The sequence below is a fragment of the Schistosoma mansoni genome, chromosome W (assembly GCF_000237925.1).
Source record: "Schistosoma mansoni strain Puerto Rico chromosome W, complete genome".
In the NCBI taxonomy this organism is placed as follows: Eukaryota; Metazoa; Platyhelminthes; class Trematoda; order Strigeidida; family Schistosomatidae; genus Schistosoma; species Schistosoma mansoni.
In genome coordinates, this window is record NC_031502.1 from 11,657,849 (window position 1) to 11,674,884 (window position 17,036).

Below are 17,036 nucleotides of genomic sequence, written 5' to 3' on the forward strand. Positions count from 1 at the left end.
CGTTTGAAGCGAGGGTACTGGTTTCGAGTCCCAGAGTGAACATCAACTCCGAGATGTGGCAGGTACATCCAGCTGACGAGTCCCGAATAGGACGAAACGCGCGTCAAACTGGATTCCACTGCTATCCACTATCCATCTTTGCTTATCATGCTTGTGAATCAAGGCTATATCGAGGCAATACGCACAGTATGCACATATGCCAATTAGAGACTGACCAGTTGCAGTCCTAAACATCAATGGGAAGATTCAAACAAACAATACCAAGTGAATTTATATTCGCTTACTGTTAGGAACCACTGTTGTAATTATTATGAAGTAATAACACTTTTGAGTCAAAATCATTTTGTTTTATTCGACTGCTAGACAAGTTAAAGATCACATGGGTTCCTAATTACAAAACTAAATTGATTACATTAAACTCAATGAAGTAAATTATTACCCTCAATGACCATCGGATACCAGAATTACTCCATTATTCTCTATTTCATATTGCAGCAATCGGAGTTATTATCTTTTTTCGTTATTAAAATTCTTGTTTTTTTATAGTATACTAACCACAGTAGTACATAGTAAAATAAAAACGTTTTGCTATCCTGTTGTTTTAATGAGCTCATTAAAATGATTAGCATACTATTTTCCTGGGTTTTATCCTGATTCGAACATCTCAATAATAAAAGCAGATCCAGGTGAACCGAGGTTTTGGAATTATGTGTATAGTCCGCAGAATAACTGGTTGATTAAAGTGTGGATTTTATTTCAATTAATTATAACAACTTAATAAAAGTTAACAGAAGTGATTATTGAAGAAATTTACTGTATTTTTTGCTATAAAAACAATAAATTCGATTCCAACAAATAACTGACCTCGTAGCACCTAAACCTCCACACCCCATTAGTCAAGGTTTATTTCTATAATCAAGTCCTTACTTTAAAAAAAATTAAATTTAACTCGCCACTGAGATAAATGTCTCACAACATTAAAATGAGGGTAGTTAAATAATCAAAAACTAACCAGAGGAATAAAAATCTGCTGAATTTACTCACCCTCAGAATTGAATTGAATTATCTACAGATGATAAATATATTAGAATTTTAAGGGAAATATTCAATGGAAGATTGTTTAAGTAAATGTGGTCACAATGATCTTATTCAAAAGTGTATGTACAACTGTGATTCAATAGTTTGCATTTTCAATTAAAATCAACTTGTGATGTTGTATGATCATCATTCGCTGTCATCGGCACCGTCTGTCTCACTCCTGATATGGTTGAACTCCACTAGAGAGAGATTCCCACTAGCTTTTATGGCTTCCTTAGCTAAGGTAGGTTCGTGTTGTAAACTACAATATGAACAATCTAAACAAACCTATTTTATTGGTTCTCTATATGAACATGAAATTAATCAGAGTATTTTAGTTAAATAAATTTAAATTACGAAGATATATGAGGAGAATCGTGCATTTATCGAACTCTTTTGATTTATGATGGAGCTGAATATTGTTATAATGCCCCTGAAACTGGTCAAGACAAAAAGAGGACACTCAGAGGTATGGTTTATTAACCCATATGGATAGAGGACTTTGAGACCGACCGTCTGCAGCAGAATTATACTAAAACTCTAAAATACTAGGAATAACGAAGTCATTAGGAATTTCTGGACTGTTTAATCTAGACTAGTATTGAAGAGTTCGGGTCCATCACAACAAATCTGATTAGTCATGCTAAGAGTCGTTGACAAGTTCCGAAATATAAATTTATAGAATATCGGTTAATGCTACTTGCAACACAATCTAAATGAAAGTATTTAAAACTGAAAAAAATTTAATGAATTAGATTCTTCCTCACAAATACCTTTTTTGTTAGTCAGTTTCATGTAGATGTGAGTTTATTGTTTCTTTTAATTTACATGTTCCTTTAAAGGAAACCTATTACATAAATTTGCTCTCAGTGCAAACACATTATATTTGAAATATGACTAGCAATTCTGATCAGTTTTCAAATGTAAATAAAATAATACCGGGATGAAATTCGTCTACTTAATACTTTATCCAGAGAAAATATATTGATATCAGCAATCAACACATACATAGTCAAGCAATATGAAGTAGGAAGTAGATTGGTTGAAGTTAGACATTAAGACCTTTGGATGCCGGCTCAGTGGTCTAGGAGTTAAGCGTTCACGCGCGAGACCGTAAATCCTGGGTTCGATTCCAGCGTGCAGAATTGTGGGTGTGCACTGCTGAGGAGTAGCATACTAGGACGAGATGGCCATCCAGTACTTCCAGGTCTTCAATAGTGATCTAACAGTCATTGATTCATGTTCTCAATCGGAACTCAACAATCTTCACAACCCTATAATGGCAGTGATGAAATAATGAAAACTAACGCCGGCGACTATTTGAAAACGAAGTTTTACTAATAAAATCCAAAACAAATATTCTATCATCAAGTCTCTGGAGAATCGAAGAACATTCTTTTAAGGCTTGTGGTTAACTTTATCAGTGGATTAATCAAATATTAATTAGTTATAGCTAGATAATGACAAACTACATAGTTAATTTGGTTGTATTTTTAACATTTAGTTCACTCAGTTCAAGCTACTGAATTTGTATAAAATTATTAGTTTGATACAACTGAAATAGTTGATTGATATCTATGACACATAAATGTGGTTATTTATTCCTTTGATAATTATGCTTTACTTATCTATCTCATTATATTTAATAAATTAGGGTCGAATTCTTCAGAGGCTCAAACAACAAAAGTGGATTATCAAACAGATAAAATTACAACAAAGCAAGACGAAGGATGGTTTAAAAATCGAATATGTGCTTCACCAACAAAACCAGAAGAATCGAATATCAGTTCAAAAGACACTCTATTGGCTGCAACAGTAAGATATGCTCGCCGTTTATCAAACGCATCTGTATCAAGATTCAATCTATCAGCTAACTCTTCATCGCGCAATTCTGAATGTCGTGATGCGTCTATGGACTCTCTAAATAACCAGAAACACCAGCAACACTTGAATAATCGATGGGATGCTGATGGAAGCAAAAGATCTGCAGGTAAATGAGTTTAGAAAAAACTTCAATCTCCCTTATTTCAGTACAAAAACTAAATAGATCTAATTATTTGACTGTATGACTAACAAAAATACTGGAATTTTATTTATTAAATTCATAACAGTCCACACTCTGTAATAATTTACAATAATGCATCTATATCACTGTACTGATAACGTAATATAAAGATTTTATAAGTGTTTCGACATACTCTATATGCAGGTTATAATGTATAGAGTATTTTTCATAATTTACAAAATAATCAAGACGTGTGCAATATGTTTAGTTATATTTTAGGAAAAACTGAAATATAATACCCTATATTTTCAAGTGAAACTTGAAATTCGTGATTTAGCTTTGGTTTGATTTGATCTAAAGATTCTGATTATACAAGTCATCATAAGTCATGGTCCCTATTTTAAACAGTTTTAATTCACTTGATGCCACATTTTAAATATTTCAATAAAGAATATCATATTATGCAAACAATACTTTCTTTCATTTCATGATGACAGTAAAGTAGTTAAAGATTTTTAACCAATGTTTTTCTTCTAGCCACATTTCTAAAAGATATTTTACAATTCCCTTAATGACTAGACTAAAAGTTATTGCCATTTACATTCATAAAACTTTAGAATTCGTTTTTGTCCAACAATGAGCTACTACAATATTCCATAGTTAATTTCAATGCGACATGTTGGATCTTTATTGATTTAAGTCTAAAAAATTTTTCCGTCTAAACTTCAACTCAGCGAACAATTGATTACTAATGATTGCATTGTTAACTACTCAATGTAAAACTTTTCAGTGATTTATTTTTTCTGTTCCCTTTTTAAATCAGATATTTATGAAGATAAAGAACAGAATTATAATGATTTCATTACAAAAACTTCATCTTTACCTATGAAAAAAGAATTGAAGCAGAATAATAGCAACAGTAGTCGTAAATCATCGAAGCCTCAAAATCCTAAACAAACAAAAGATTTAAGTGATCATATCTCAAAACGACGACCACGTAAATCTACAGAAGGTGGACATAAACGGAGTCCTACTTCTAGTTGTGGTCACTGTTCATGTAGTAGTGGCAGTCGCAGTGAGAAAGGCTCACCTACACATGAAACTCCTCAACACCAAACTGGACAAACGAAGTTAAGTTACTTCCGTGATGGTATACAAAAGTTGAGAAATAAATTTGCAAGCGAAAAACAAAAATCATTTGAAAATTACGTACCGCGTTTTCATTCAAGTAGTATTAGTAAATCAAGAAATTCATGGAGTGAAAGTGAAGCAAGTAGAAAATCAACTGATTCACTGTCCAATAACAGTATTTCAACAGATTCATCACCGACTGTAGAAACTTCATTATCATCAGATACAGAATCTTATAGAAGTGAAAGTAACACCGATAACAGCATCAGTAGTAGTAGTTCATCGGAAAACATGGTGAATAAATCGAATTGTATGGAATCACCGATAACAACCGCTGTCAGGAAACGTTTTCAAACACGACTATCAAGTGTTCGTCATTCAATTACATCAATAACCAATGCCTTATTCCGCCAAGATAAAAATTCTGGTCGTAATATTTTACAAAAACAATCAACTATTGAAAGTCAAGAAAGTGGCTTAACGTCTACGAAAAATTATTGGATAGATTCATTAAGATGGTTTATTGGATCAAGAATTACTAATATGTCATCAAATGATTTAATTTATTTACTATCTAGAAAGCAGATGACAAAATCATTAGCAAGGTATAATTTTCTGATATATTTACTGCCCGGTTATTTTGTGTATGTTCTTCTTAGGTCAATCATATATGAGTGTGGATTGGTAAAGGGATTTTAGGTGTGACTAAACAAATGTTCAACACTACCTGGTTCCTATTACCCTACAGACGATATTAGTTCCCAAGAAAAACTAAGAAATGTCTGTGAAGGAGCTTAGTATATACTCCCAAGTCATGTTAAATTTTCGAGTAGATCTGTTTTGATTTTAATGAAAACCTTTTAACTAGTTAGCAAATAGATACAAGAATTAATGTTCATACAAAATAGTAGTAATGACTAGTTGAATTTTTATTTATTGTTTTGTAATACTTTTATCTCCACTGATGTCTTCTTACATTTCACCTTAGATACAATAAAGAACGTCTAACCTGTGTCTTCTTGTCGGATCAAGAAAAGTCATGGGATGTTCATCAAGTAAGTTTAAGTTTTGTGGCTTTCAGTTACTGATTTACGTATTTTAATATCTCTTTATCTTCAACAATTTGGGCAGCCGACCAGTACATCTAACCCTGGGATAATAAACGTACCTTTTGTTATGTTTACTAAATTTTGTTGATAAACTAATTCGTCACCAGGGTTGCCAAAGTTTCTTCATTTGATTAGCCTATCAACTTTTATGAAAGTTAAATAAGAACTAACAGCATCAGTAGGCGTAGCAACATGATTTCCCCAATATCTATTTGATTCATAATAAAGAGAAAATGATGGAACCTTCCAAAAAAGATATTAGCTGTTTAACCAAAATTCAGTACTTCAGATTAGCGTCGAACATGGATATTGTTTTACTATCCGTAACTAGTTGGTCGACAACATTCTTTTCAAAAAGTGTACGAAAACCTCCAGTAAGATATTGTGGACAAACTGAACTTTAAATTGTGTTCGAGTTATTAAAGTATCACTGTCTACCTATCTCAACGTCACATTACGCTACCACTAGGTTATCGTTCAGCCTGTGGATAATATATTATTATCTTAGAATGGGGGACAGTACGTACAGGTTTTTCAACAAAAGTCAAATGATTTCACCGGTGTTGTGAAATTCTGTGAAAACTAAGTCAGCCTACGAACCAAATCATCGGAAAACACATTGTAAAACATTGTAACCCTGACCCCCATGTCATAATATTTATAATTTTAGTTTCAGTTTACCGTGAGAATAAACCATAGCTTGGTTAAAAATCACTTGGCATTGCTTGCTTGTATCTTCCCATTGTGGTTTAGGACTGCAATTAATCAGTCTCTTGTTGGCATATGTGAATACTGTGAGGATTGCCCCGATATTGCCTTAAATCACAAGCATTTTAAGCAAAGATGGATAGTGGCTAACAGTGGAATCCAAGGCATGCGTTTCGTCCTACTTGGGACTCAGTGGGTAAGTAGATAACGCGATGGTGTTTGGAGCGAACGATACTGGGTTCAAGTCCTGGAGTGAACATCAACTCTGGGACGAAGTCACATCCAGCTGACAAGTCCCAAACAGGACGAAACATACGTCCTGGATTCCACTGCTAGCCACCATCCATCTTTGCTTATAGCTTGACTAGTTTATGGATAACTGTCTTTTGTTCGATAGAGCGTTTTGTATCTCTGTTTATCAAATAAATCAGTTCCCCTATACTATTATTAGTGGAACGTTAAATGTTCGGCGGATAGGTGAAAGTATCATGACTTTGAATAAATTCAAAGATAACCACGACTAACTCTATTGCATTGTTTGAGTCTACACTGTTGATCTGGTGAAGCAGATTTGTAGTTCAGGTGGATAAATTAGGTGAAGTTTTGTTTTCTGAGCTAAATGGTTTGGTCAAGCTTTTATTGTTTCTATGAACAACATCAGCAGCACAAACTTGAGATAGAAGTGAAGTTTTCGAATTTCTCCATATATAACTCACAGCTTGTTCTGTCAACTTCGATTGGTTATTGTTAACCTTTACCTTGGCATTATCTACCACTTAATTTGTAGATATCAACATCAACGTTGGACTTGATAGTTTCAAATAAACTGAGCATTGGGTAGAAAATTATTTATATATTTTTTTTCTTCGCGATACCTCAATGAGAAAACTGTATTTCAGACGTTTCGTAACTTCATGCAAGTCACGTCTTCAGAGTAAATAAATGACCGAAACAAAATTGTCACAAGTTTAAATAGTAAAGAAAACAAAGTAGCTTATTTCTAGTCCACTCAAAATTATAGTAGGCCTGAACATACAAATGTTAAGTTATTTTTGGTACTGTTTAAACCTGTATGTTATTTTCGTTATTTATCTAATCTGAAGAAGTGATTCACATTAAGTCACGAAACGTCAGAAATACTATTTTTACTCATTGGAATATCATAAAAACATACTCATTGTCGCCTCTATATTTGGATTGTATCTTCCTCTAATCTGAGTTTACACTGTGTTCCCTATGCTTAACACAATGCATTTATATTTAATGAAAAGTGGTTGAAACCAAACAGCATGAATAACAGGTTGACTAGTTGTGGGCTTAATATCACTCATTATAAAACTCATGCTAGACCTTAGATGGTTTTGCTTAATTTCAATGCTTATTCGGAACAATCAGAAGTAGGTTAGACCTTTTCACTCTTTTTAAGACTACGATGCATAATGCTTTTTACTGAGCATCTTAGATACACCCACTTTCAATCAAATGGTTTTAGAGCTCTGTAATGCCTAATAATTCAAATGCTATCGTGTTGCTAAGAGATGCAACCATTTTTTACCTGCAGTGTATTTAAAAACTCCCAAGCATATAAATGAGGTGAACACTTATCTGTGATCTTGGCAGTACTCATCCTGCTCTTCGTTAGTCCGTTTTTAACATGCTATACATAGTCTGCACAGTATGACAGAGGAAAGTGCTTCAGACTTAACTAGTAGCGGACTTGGACACTGATGATTGTCACATACGTATAACTGACGAGAAATATGAAAATATTCTTAGTGCAGTTTGTCGTATTTTCTCGAACAACCCAGTCAGTCTGCTCAGAAGACCGTACATATTCATTACTAAGTCATCTACCGTGTGTTGTATAGGGTCCCAACATTTGATGTTCCATCCAAACTTTTGACTCGGTGTGGGATTTAGTGTTGCCTGGTTACTTAGTACATAACAATTTGTTCTGAATTCCTGGAATGGTCTATTTGGAAGCCCGGAGGTCTCTGGAAATTTTTCCTTCTGACCCTAGGCTTTGCTTTCCCGATGACCAAAGTAAACTGAAACAGTTTTCGGTAATCACTAAATATGGCTGATCTGTGTATTCCTATTCTGATTTATCGCTGTCAATTTATTTATTCCGTACATAAACAAACTAGCGGAAAAAAAATAAAATTCTACAGGACCACATGAAGCACAGTATTTCCTATTGAAATGCTTCTTGCAATTTAAATCAACGTTATGGATTATTTTCACGGCGCTTTTACTAAGCCACAGATTTATGATGTCTTCTGAATAATCATAGCATAGTAACAACTGTGTTGATGTACTGTGCTAAATTATTCATTAGGACGAATGAGTAAATTTCTGGATTTTAGAAAGTAGGTATTGGCTTTTAGTAGAACTCAAGTCAAAACATTTTATCGCCAAAATTAATCATACATCTAAATATTGATCTCTTCTTTCTTAATGCTTTTCTTCCTTCAAACTAGCTTTTCCGTTCCGTTGGGTGTCAGCTAATCCCATATGGACTGGATATCTCGGTAACCACACATGACTTGGAAAAACCAGTTAGTGTTCGCCAACAATTTATGAAACTTAACCAAATGGACGAATTACGAAACAGTTTTGCTATGTCTGAAAATGGGTGAGAATATTTTTCAATTGCTTTGTTACTGATAAAAACCTAGTATCCGAAACTAACGCTTTGATATCAATGCCATTTACGAAATTTCCAAATAACACTCAAATTTGATATCCAAACCCAATAAAAGACATGCAAACCAACTTATCTCCCTGCAGGAAATTTTTAGTTTAACCAAGATAGATTGAGAAAATGAATTTTTGAGGTCAAAATTAATGGCTAGTTCTTGTGACATTAAAATTATCTTGTTGTGTTCAGCATATCATTAAAAAAAAGTAACCAAGAGACTAACTTGCTCTAACGACAGTCATTTCTAGTGCATTGTTAGTGAAGGATAGTAATTACATATTAGGTTATGTCAGACAAATAATAAAGCGAAATATTACTAAATAAAATACCGATATTATTAGAACTTTTGCGTGTTTGTTTGCAGGTACATTCTAAAACCTGCCTTACTGCGAATACCGACTATAAATCGTTATCACCGTAAACTAATTACCAGACGTAAATATCAGAAACTATTTCCAAAATCTGATCCTAATTCAAATAATATGAGAAATCAACTTAGCAGTTATTTAAGATGTGCTTGCTGTTATGATCCATTGGATATGAGTTCGGAATGCGAATTAATTGGTAAAATTTATGATGGAATAACAAATTTGAACTGGCCAACAACTTCAAGCCAAGAAGCTAACTTTTACCTACCATGGAATTATACTTTGCAGTTGATCAACTTTATGAAAATTCACAGTTTGCATCCTGAAAGGTCACTGTTAAACAGACAAGAAAGCATGGAAACTCAGTCTTATCAATATAATACCGTGAAACCAAATAAACTGCCTAAACGGTACCGACGTGCAGCTAATGCAACAAACACAACGCCAAGACGTCAAAGGCATGCAAGTGCCAGTAGAGCAGCAGTAGTACGTAATGGTGCCAGTTTCAAAAATTTCCAGTCAACTCCCATAAAAGCTAATTCCTGGGGTTTAACTCAAGTTAGACACCAAAGCCAAGAAAATGTTAATTTGAATAATAGAAATATTGATTTTCACGAACGACGCCGACTAAATCCATTAAAAAGGAATTATGAGAACATAATAATCGAGGTAAGTCTCTATGAACTGGTTGAGATTTTTACGTTGCAACTTAACATCCAGTGGTATTAATAAATAATTGGTTACTTTTTTGACACTGATGCTTTTGGGAGTCATGTAAAAGGGTATTCAAAATTTTATTGAGGACAAAACGCATTTTTGATTAAATAACTCCCGTACACTTCACATAATGTTGCATTACTCTTCTCAGTAAAACAATTGCGTGAACTATGTTTTTCTAGCAATTTTCAGAGCCTTTTAATCGTAATGTTATCTGACATAAAACTGGTGAGGAAGTAAAATCATATACCGTAATATGAGTTACAAAGCTAGAAATTGTTTTTCCAGGTTGACTATTAAGAACGAAAGTTTAAATATGCATGATTTATGATAATAGATACTGTATATGAAAGAAAGAGAAGTAGAGAATTAGAAATATTTACTTCGTAGGTTAATGGCACTTAAAACCATTACATGTTCTTGGCAACTATATGGTACTTAAGTTATGACCAGTTTTCTTTACCTATGATGTCGAAAACCGTAAGTAATAAAACCATTATTATCAACCTCGTACACAAAATTCATCCCATTCTGAAATGTCTCACCCATAACCACATCTGAATAAATGGGTACCGGGTCCTGTGCGATTTCTGTATTAAGACCATATTACTCATGAGTAACTAGTCTTTTATCGTATAACTTCCTACCGTGCCTCGTTGCCGATCGAATGGTAAAAAGAACCAGAACTGAAAAATTGATATGCTCAAAAGTTCGAATTGAGTCCCAAAGTAGATATCAAGTACTTTATATTTACTTGTAATGATCATTCCATCACCATTACGGACAACAGAAAGCCTATATGATTGAACATAGTTCCAATTTTATAGTTGATTTCATGAGTCAATTGAAGCTAGACAACCATGGGGAACCTGGAAGCACTGGATGACCATTTCATCCTATAGTAAGACTCCTCAGCAGTCCGCATCCACGATCCCGCCTCGCGAAATTCGAACCCAGGACCTACCAGCTTCAATTGACTCATGAACTCAACCATAAAATTACTAAAATCTTCACAAAACCCCTTCTGATAATAGTTTTAATTACAAAGCAAAATACTCATAGATAAAATCAATGAAGGGACGATGAAAGGAGCACCATCCAAAACCTGAAGTATATAATAAGATGTTCATCTGATACTGATGATTTAAACCGTTTCAATAGCGTGAGCTGATAATTACTTTCGTACATGGAAGAAATATGTATCTTAATAAATCGGTCATAAATATAGCAGCAAATAGCTGTACTTCATGATGATATTATTATATCAGCATCAGTAAAAACCTAACAGTTTTCCTTACATACATATAACACTATGTAACACTGATGAAAGCTTCATGTCTTTTTATTCATAATATATCGATATCCACCTACCAACTATTCGGTGTATAATTTAATATTTGAAACAAAAATCTGCAATCATAAGCTTGTCTATTTGAACAGTCCTGTAAAATGTGCTGTAAGACTTAAAGAACTTATAAATCTTCCTAAAATTAAAACAACTTCATCAAAATCTATAAGATAAAAGAAATGGCTCCTAATATTATGTGAACTAAAACCCGAATGAACGTTGATATATAAACTCAAGTCTCTAGTTTTTTTTGTTAAAAATACTATTAGTAAAGTTTGTAACTACCATCGTAAACGTTCAACATTATTTTGAAATTTCAGGCTGAAATCAAAGCCCCACTTTTTAAATTTTCACATCTTACTACAAACATATCAAGTCGCTTTTGCCAAGTTCCAGAAGAGCACAACATAGTACGTTATTGTCTTTACTCAAACAATTCATCTTTTTCTACAGATGATGTAACTGCAAATAACCAGTATACACTAAGAAAGTCTAAAACACTATCAAGATCTTCTTACGTACTCTCATCTATGTTAAATGACAAAGAAAGAATTCCCATGTTCTCAAGCTTCAATTCAATAACAAGATGTAATTCTGAACTTATGCTAGATTGGCTATCGACACGTAAAGTTACATTTTCCCGCATTCATTTACCTGAATCAATTTGTATTAGAATAAATACGGAGAGTCATAGGAAAGAGTGTGACAATGATGTTAAATCATACGAAAATATGGGAAACGTTATTGCATCGTGCATAATAAATTCAAATAGTCCACTAAATAAAGCACTAACAGGTTTTCAACATTTTCAACTTAAATTATTCGGTCGGTATAAGACCAAAATAATTCCCCGAGAGAAAAAGGATGACGTTTCAGAATTTATTCACAGTGTCTTTCACGAACGCTTGAAAGCTACCATAGGTTTGCTGATATTTTGCAAGGTAAGCTTTATTTGCATAACTCACACAATAGACATTGGCGTTTATTATAGTTGGACAACCACTGAAGTCCTACTAAAACTAAATACTTCTTGTCCACCTTTTTAGAACGAAGTGTTTGTGAACCATCTTATAATCACATCTTTGAGTGATCTCGCAATAAGAAGCACCCACTTATTACTCCCTAATCTTGAATTACTTTTTGGCAAAAATCGTTTTCGAATTTCCCCCCTCAATCAAAATTTATCCAGATATCCCCACGAATGTCTTACCATATAAGATTTTTAGTGAGAAGTGTACTGATTTTTAACCAGGCTTTAAATGAATCAATAACAGAGAAAAGATAGCTCTGTCGAGAGATTTGTTAATAATGACAACTATGTAGACTTTCAAATATATGAACGACTTTAAGCTTTTATAAAGTCCCGATTTTTCCCCATTTCAGTTAAAAGCGTTTATTAATCTAACGTGAGGATAATGTGGGTCTCTGATTTAACGGTTTTAGGATCCAACTTCTGAAAATTCAATTGTGCAGCCAAGACCCACTTTGCATGCTTTAGTTGGGACAAACGCAATGTTTGACCCCCATACTATAACAACAACTCAAACCTCGATCAAAACGGTTCCACTCTGTCAATGAATTGCATAATGGTAGATAATATATATAGGACCATTGATCAAAGACTGCGTAAAATGAGCCTCCCCATAGGTTATATGACTTTATTGTGTAATGAGACAGAAAAGATGATCATAGACTTTTATTTATATTTTAAGGGAGTGACTAGGGATAATGATTTAAGGAATATAATTTTTCTCCAAAGTTCGGATTTGTTGTAGAGGTAATTGTATCAAGTAGGATATTGATGTAAGCACTGATGTTCGAACTCACTACTCACCTATCCAAACAACTATAAAATTATAAATCCATATTCCGAAATTAATTTCTGCCAGTTAATTCACATGGGGGAAATTATTTGGAGGAAAAAGTACCAATATTTTTCGTGAACCATGTTGAGATGAGCTTTGTGGAACTAGCTAGTAGTGTGAGTCTTTATTCCTAAAGCTGTTTATCTGGATAAGTTAGCAAGTTATATTTTTTTGTTCATGCTGAAATTCGCATGAATTGTCATTGTTTGCTTATGCATAAATTGAACTGTACTTTAAATGCCTTTATTGTATCATATTTAGTTCATTTATTTGATATCCATTTTCAGATAAATATGGATACTTATGTACCGCATTCATTGGGTGATTTGATTGAAACACTAACCCGAAAATATGATACTCGTCTAAGAACTATACCTTCTAACCAACAAACAAATGATAAACAGTGTAGTGCTAACCGTTCAAAAAGTTATCTGTATTTAGATCGACACCAAAGTATTAAGGAGATATCTACATTAAAACAGTCAATAATCCGTTCAAATTCTTTTACCTATAAAGAATATGGTAAAAACCTACAACAAAATGCCACTTGAATATATATATATATATATATATATATATATATATAATGAGAATTATTTTAGCATTAATAAAAAGAGAACTTTTATTGATGCCAATAATGTAATGATAATCATACTACTGTTATAAATTCTGGTAGGAACAGATGGTGAATTTTTTTTAAAGAGCCTGTCAAATCTTTACTTGGTTTTAAAATATATGAACACTCCATCTGTACAATCCAAGAAGATATAGACTTACTTTGTAACACATGATAAATTGGTTATTGTAGTAGTTAAACAATTACTTTCTTTGTGAAAAATATACTTTATTTTACAAATCCTTTTATATTTTAAACTAACAGAAAATATTTACAAACCACACAAAAGCATACTGATGACGATTTCATTTACTTCATGGACATGCTCCTCATGTAGTAAATATTTTACTAATTATGTGTTAAAATAGACCACTTGTTAAAATCTTTATGTTAACTCATAACTTTCAATTGAAATTAATATAAAAATTCTTGGTTAAATGTGTTGATAGGTTAACGACTTTTCAGAGGTTAGTGTACTGAATTACGAAAGCATCGCATATACAAACCATTTATTAAGAATGGATAGGATAGAATTCATTTGCACGCGCCATCTAATGGGCAAAATTCGAATGTCCAAATATAAATTACAACTAATGAAATAAAGCCTCCTTTACAAATGAACATAATGAAGCTTGAGATATGTACTACACGTCAAGTAAAATGGTAGTCTATGTATGAATGCTTACTTCTAAAGTAAACTGTAATATTATCTACACGGTATATTTATATTAGAACTAATCCACTTTGTATATATCGTTTATTTTCATGGGGTTGTATCCAACTAGCCACTAATTTAAAGGATACAGTGAGTCAAAAAAAATGAATCTAGGTAATTGAATGTATACGGAGGATTGGAATGTTCAATAGATAGCTTATTGAAAAAAAAACTAACATACTTTTCTATTATTCAAGATGAAAGTCTACTCATGATTGTAGGAAGCATACATTCTATAACAGTCTTATAGTTCGACATACAAAATCAAAATCGAGTCAATGAGGTCTGAGCAGATGGTTTTATGCACTCAGAAACCTAATAAGTACCATTCCACATGAGACATCCGGTGGACATAATTTCCTTTCTGAGTATCACCAAATCAGTAAAATTGGTCTTCCTCTCACGTACAGATTGACTGCATAATTATGTAACTCAACACTATACCGAAAAACTAAACAAAATCATTGACAAAGAAAACGCCGTATCCTAGCAAGTTTTGCGGCTCATTGAACTGGGACACTATCTTTATAGCAGTGAGACTCATCGCCTTGATAATGTAAAAATCTGTCCATATTACCTGTAGTCTCCAACTACATATTATACATATCTTCAGAACCCTATTTAGGAACTCCATATTTCACTAGACGGAATACACCAACAGTCAACTATCTGACCATATGAGAGTGATGCTACAAAGACACTAATCATAAGTACATATAACTAACGAATCAACAGTGGCGATAAAACTCCTAAGATAAGTGATGTAATCAACTTGATCAACTACTCCAATAATTACAGTTAGACTGAGCATGGTTGTAGACCAGTCTTAAGGAAAGAGTCTACGCTCGAAGAGAAACTCATTTAGAATATTCGTACCGTTATTTTAAGTGTTTTGAACCCCACATCTTTAGTCTTTACATGAGACGGAGCCGTAACATTTGCGTACTCCAAGTTGGTTTCCCCAGGTACGACGTCAACTAACGAAAGGTTTGACAGCTATTTTTACACAACCATGACGAAGCTTAGAAATGTGGGAGGTGGACGAGCCTGACAGACACCTATGAAGTAACCAATCTACTTGATAGTTTGCCATGAACTACAATCCAACCACAGGTATCCAAGTAAAGACCCTTTAGTGGGATGTAATACTTTGCGCAATACTACCAAAGACTTTTCAATATATACAGTCAAATCCAGCCACCAGGTTAAGAAATACCCCTAGAATCAGACGTTTGTGAGTGTCCTTACTTTCCAAAGTGAGTACTGTAGAGATGCATTCGCCACAAGGTTGAACCATTCGTAATGGTTGCATATTTGAAAGATGAAGTGAGGAAAGGCTGGTAAGAGAAAACTATAGAGAAACAAGACTAATGATAACAGAAACAAAGTTGGTTTCGTAGGTATAGCCATACCATAGCAGGGTAGCTTGTTGGTATTTGGTTACAGACTACCTGGTTGGGGTGCACATGATTACCATAACCAATGGTTAGAGTTTATTTATCTGAACACATAAATATTGGTGCAAGAAGGCACCAAATATTTATGCGTCACATTTCATTATTCGATCTGTGTGAGGACTGGAATACTACCCGAGCGCCCAAACCAACGCAGGTGGTTCCCTTAGGGGGGCACTCCCCAAGCCTTTGACCTAAAGGCATCATCCACTGAGCAGTGGAGCAAAGTGAGGAGATACAATCCCATGGTAGCCGGTGACCAACAATAAGTTCATACGCCATTCGTTGCCTCAGGATTCTGGATCCGTTCGTAATGACCCACGTGCATGAACTCTACCCTTAGACGCTAAGCTTCTAAATAATCTTATGGTCATTATATGTACAAATCCATATTTTCATGAGCAGTACTTTTGATGTCCCATTTTTTATATTACCACATATATTGTTGATACTTTTACTACTCTGGGATTTGTCCTGACAACTTTATCTCGCTGCGCTAATGGGACGCAACAACCTGGAAAGATTAATATGTGTGCCAGGTTCTGCGTTGCGTATAAATAACAGTAAGACACTTCCTCTTGGGAAACCTTAAAAAAAACTGGAAGCGTGGTAACATATCCTAATGAATAATTACTTGGAGCTGGTTGCTCAGGGCTGACCTCTAAATGGACTTCCACTGATAGTTTCTGAATGTTCCCTAAGTAGCTGTAAACCATACTGGTGAGAGAAAATCTATAAGGTGATGGAGTGGAAAGATAGAAATGCCGGTTATTCACACGAAATATTCTAGCGTCGTCATACCCAGGTATAATTCCAGCTTTCTCTTGTGGAATTTTTTAACAGGTTTTCATGGCATATCAGGGCCTCAGTTGACAAGTGTTTTAGTCAACAACTCAGTAGTCTTCATGATAGATAAACTATAAAGCCAGGTCACGGTAACGAATGTTGACAAATATAGATAATCCGGAGAGTATTTAAAAAACTTGTTATTCATATCAGTAAACTAAAGATTTCGTAATCTAAATAAATCTTTGATGCTTTCTCGTGAAAATAAAACAAAGTTACTAAACTTCTTTATTTTGCTTAAGAACCAATACGAATATTAAGCGTTGTTTCGCAAACAAAAGAATGGGCTTCCTTACACTCATCCTGTCCAACGTTTTAGAACATCCCGCACGTCCACTTCTTCTCATTGAAAGGATTATCTTTAACACGATGAATA

General features: G+C 33.8%; 3 protein-coding genes and 1 non-coding gene across 4 annotated transcripts in view; 3 read left to right on the plus strand and 1 right to left on the minus strand.

Moving 5' to 3' along the window:
• Smp_tRNA_00553_Pseudo_TTG.1.1 overlaps positions 1 to 42 on the plus strand; it is a 71-nt gene extending 29 nt beyond the window's left edge. Inside the window, exon 1 of the tRNA in view lies at positions 1 to 42. This exon is cut by the window's left edge and continues 29 nt beyond it. This is a non-coding gene — a tRNA.
• The window catches only part of Smp_141810 (hypothetical protein), a gene marked incomplete at both ends in the record, with an annotated part of 55,978 nt that extends 42,398 nt beyond the window's left edge, over positions 1 to 13,580 (plus strand). Inside the window, 7 exons of the mRNA XM_018788541.1 lie at positions 2,732 to 3,067; positions 3,906 to 4,094; positions 4,261 to 4,316; positions 8,511 to 8,665; positions 9,096 to 9,768; positions 11,485 to 12,085; positions 13,318 to 13,580. Coding sequence (XP_018654074.1) covers positions 2,732 to 3,067; positions 3,906 to 4,094; positions 4,261 to 4,316; positions 8,511 to 8,665; positions 9,096 to 9,768; positions 11,485 to 12,085; positions 13,318 to 13,580 — 2,273 coding nt within the window. The remainder of the gene's footprint in view (positions 1 to 2,731; positions 3,068 to 3,905; positions 4,095 to 4,260; positions 4,317 to 8,510; positions 8,666 to 9,095; positions 9,769 to 11,484; positions 12,086 to 13,317) is intronic.
• Smp_100540 (hypothetical protein) lies at positions 4,505 to 4,912 on the plus strand (the record flags this gene model as incomplete). Its single annotated transcript, XM_018788543.1, has 1 exon — positions 4,505 to 4,912. The coding sequence occupies one exon, from the start codon at positions 4,505 to 4,507 to the stop codon at positions 4,910 to 4,912; it is 408 nt and encodes a 135-aa protein (XP_018654075.1).
• Positions 13,581 to 16,239: 2,659 nt separating the features above from the next.
• Positions 16,240 to 16,530, minus strand: Smp_204070 (uncharacterized protein; the record flags this gene model as incomplete). Its single annotated transcript, XM_018788544.1, has 1 exon — positions 16,240 to 16,530. The coding sequence occupies one exon, from the start codon at positions 16,528 to 16,530 to the stop codon at positions 16,240 to 16,242; it is 291 nt and encodes a 96-aa protein (XP_018654076.1).
• Between the last annotated feature and the right edge of the window lie 506 nt (positions 16,531 to 17,036).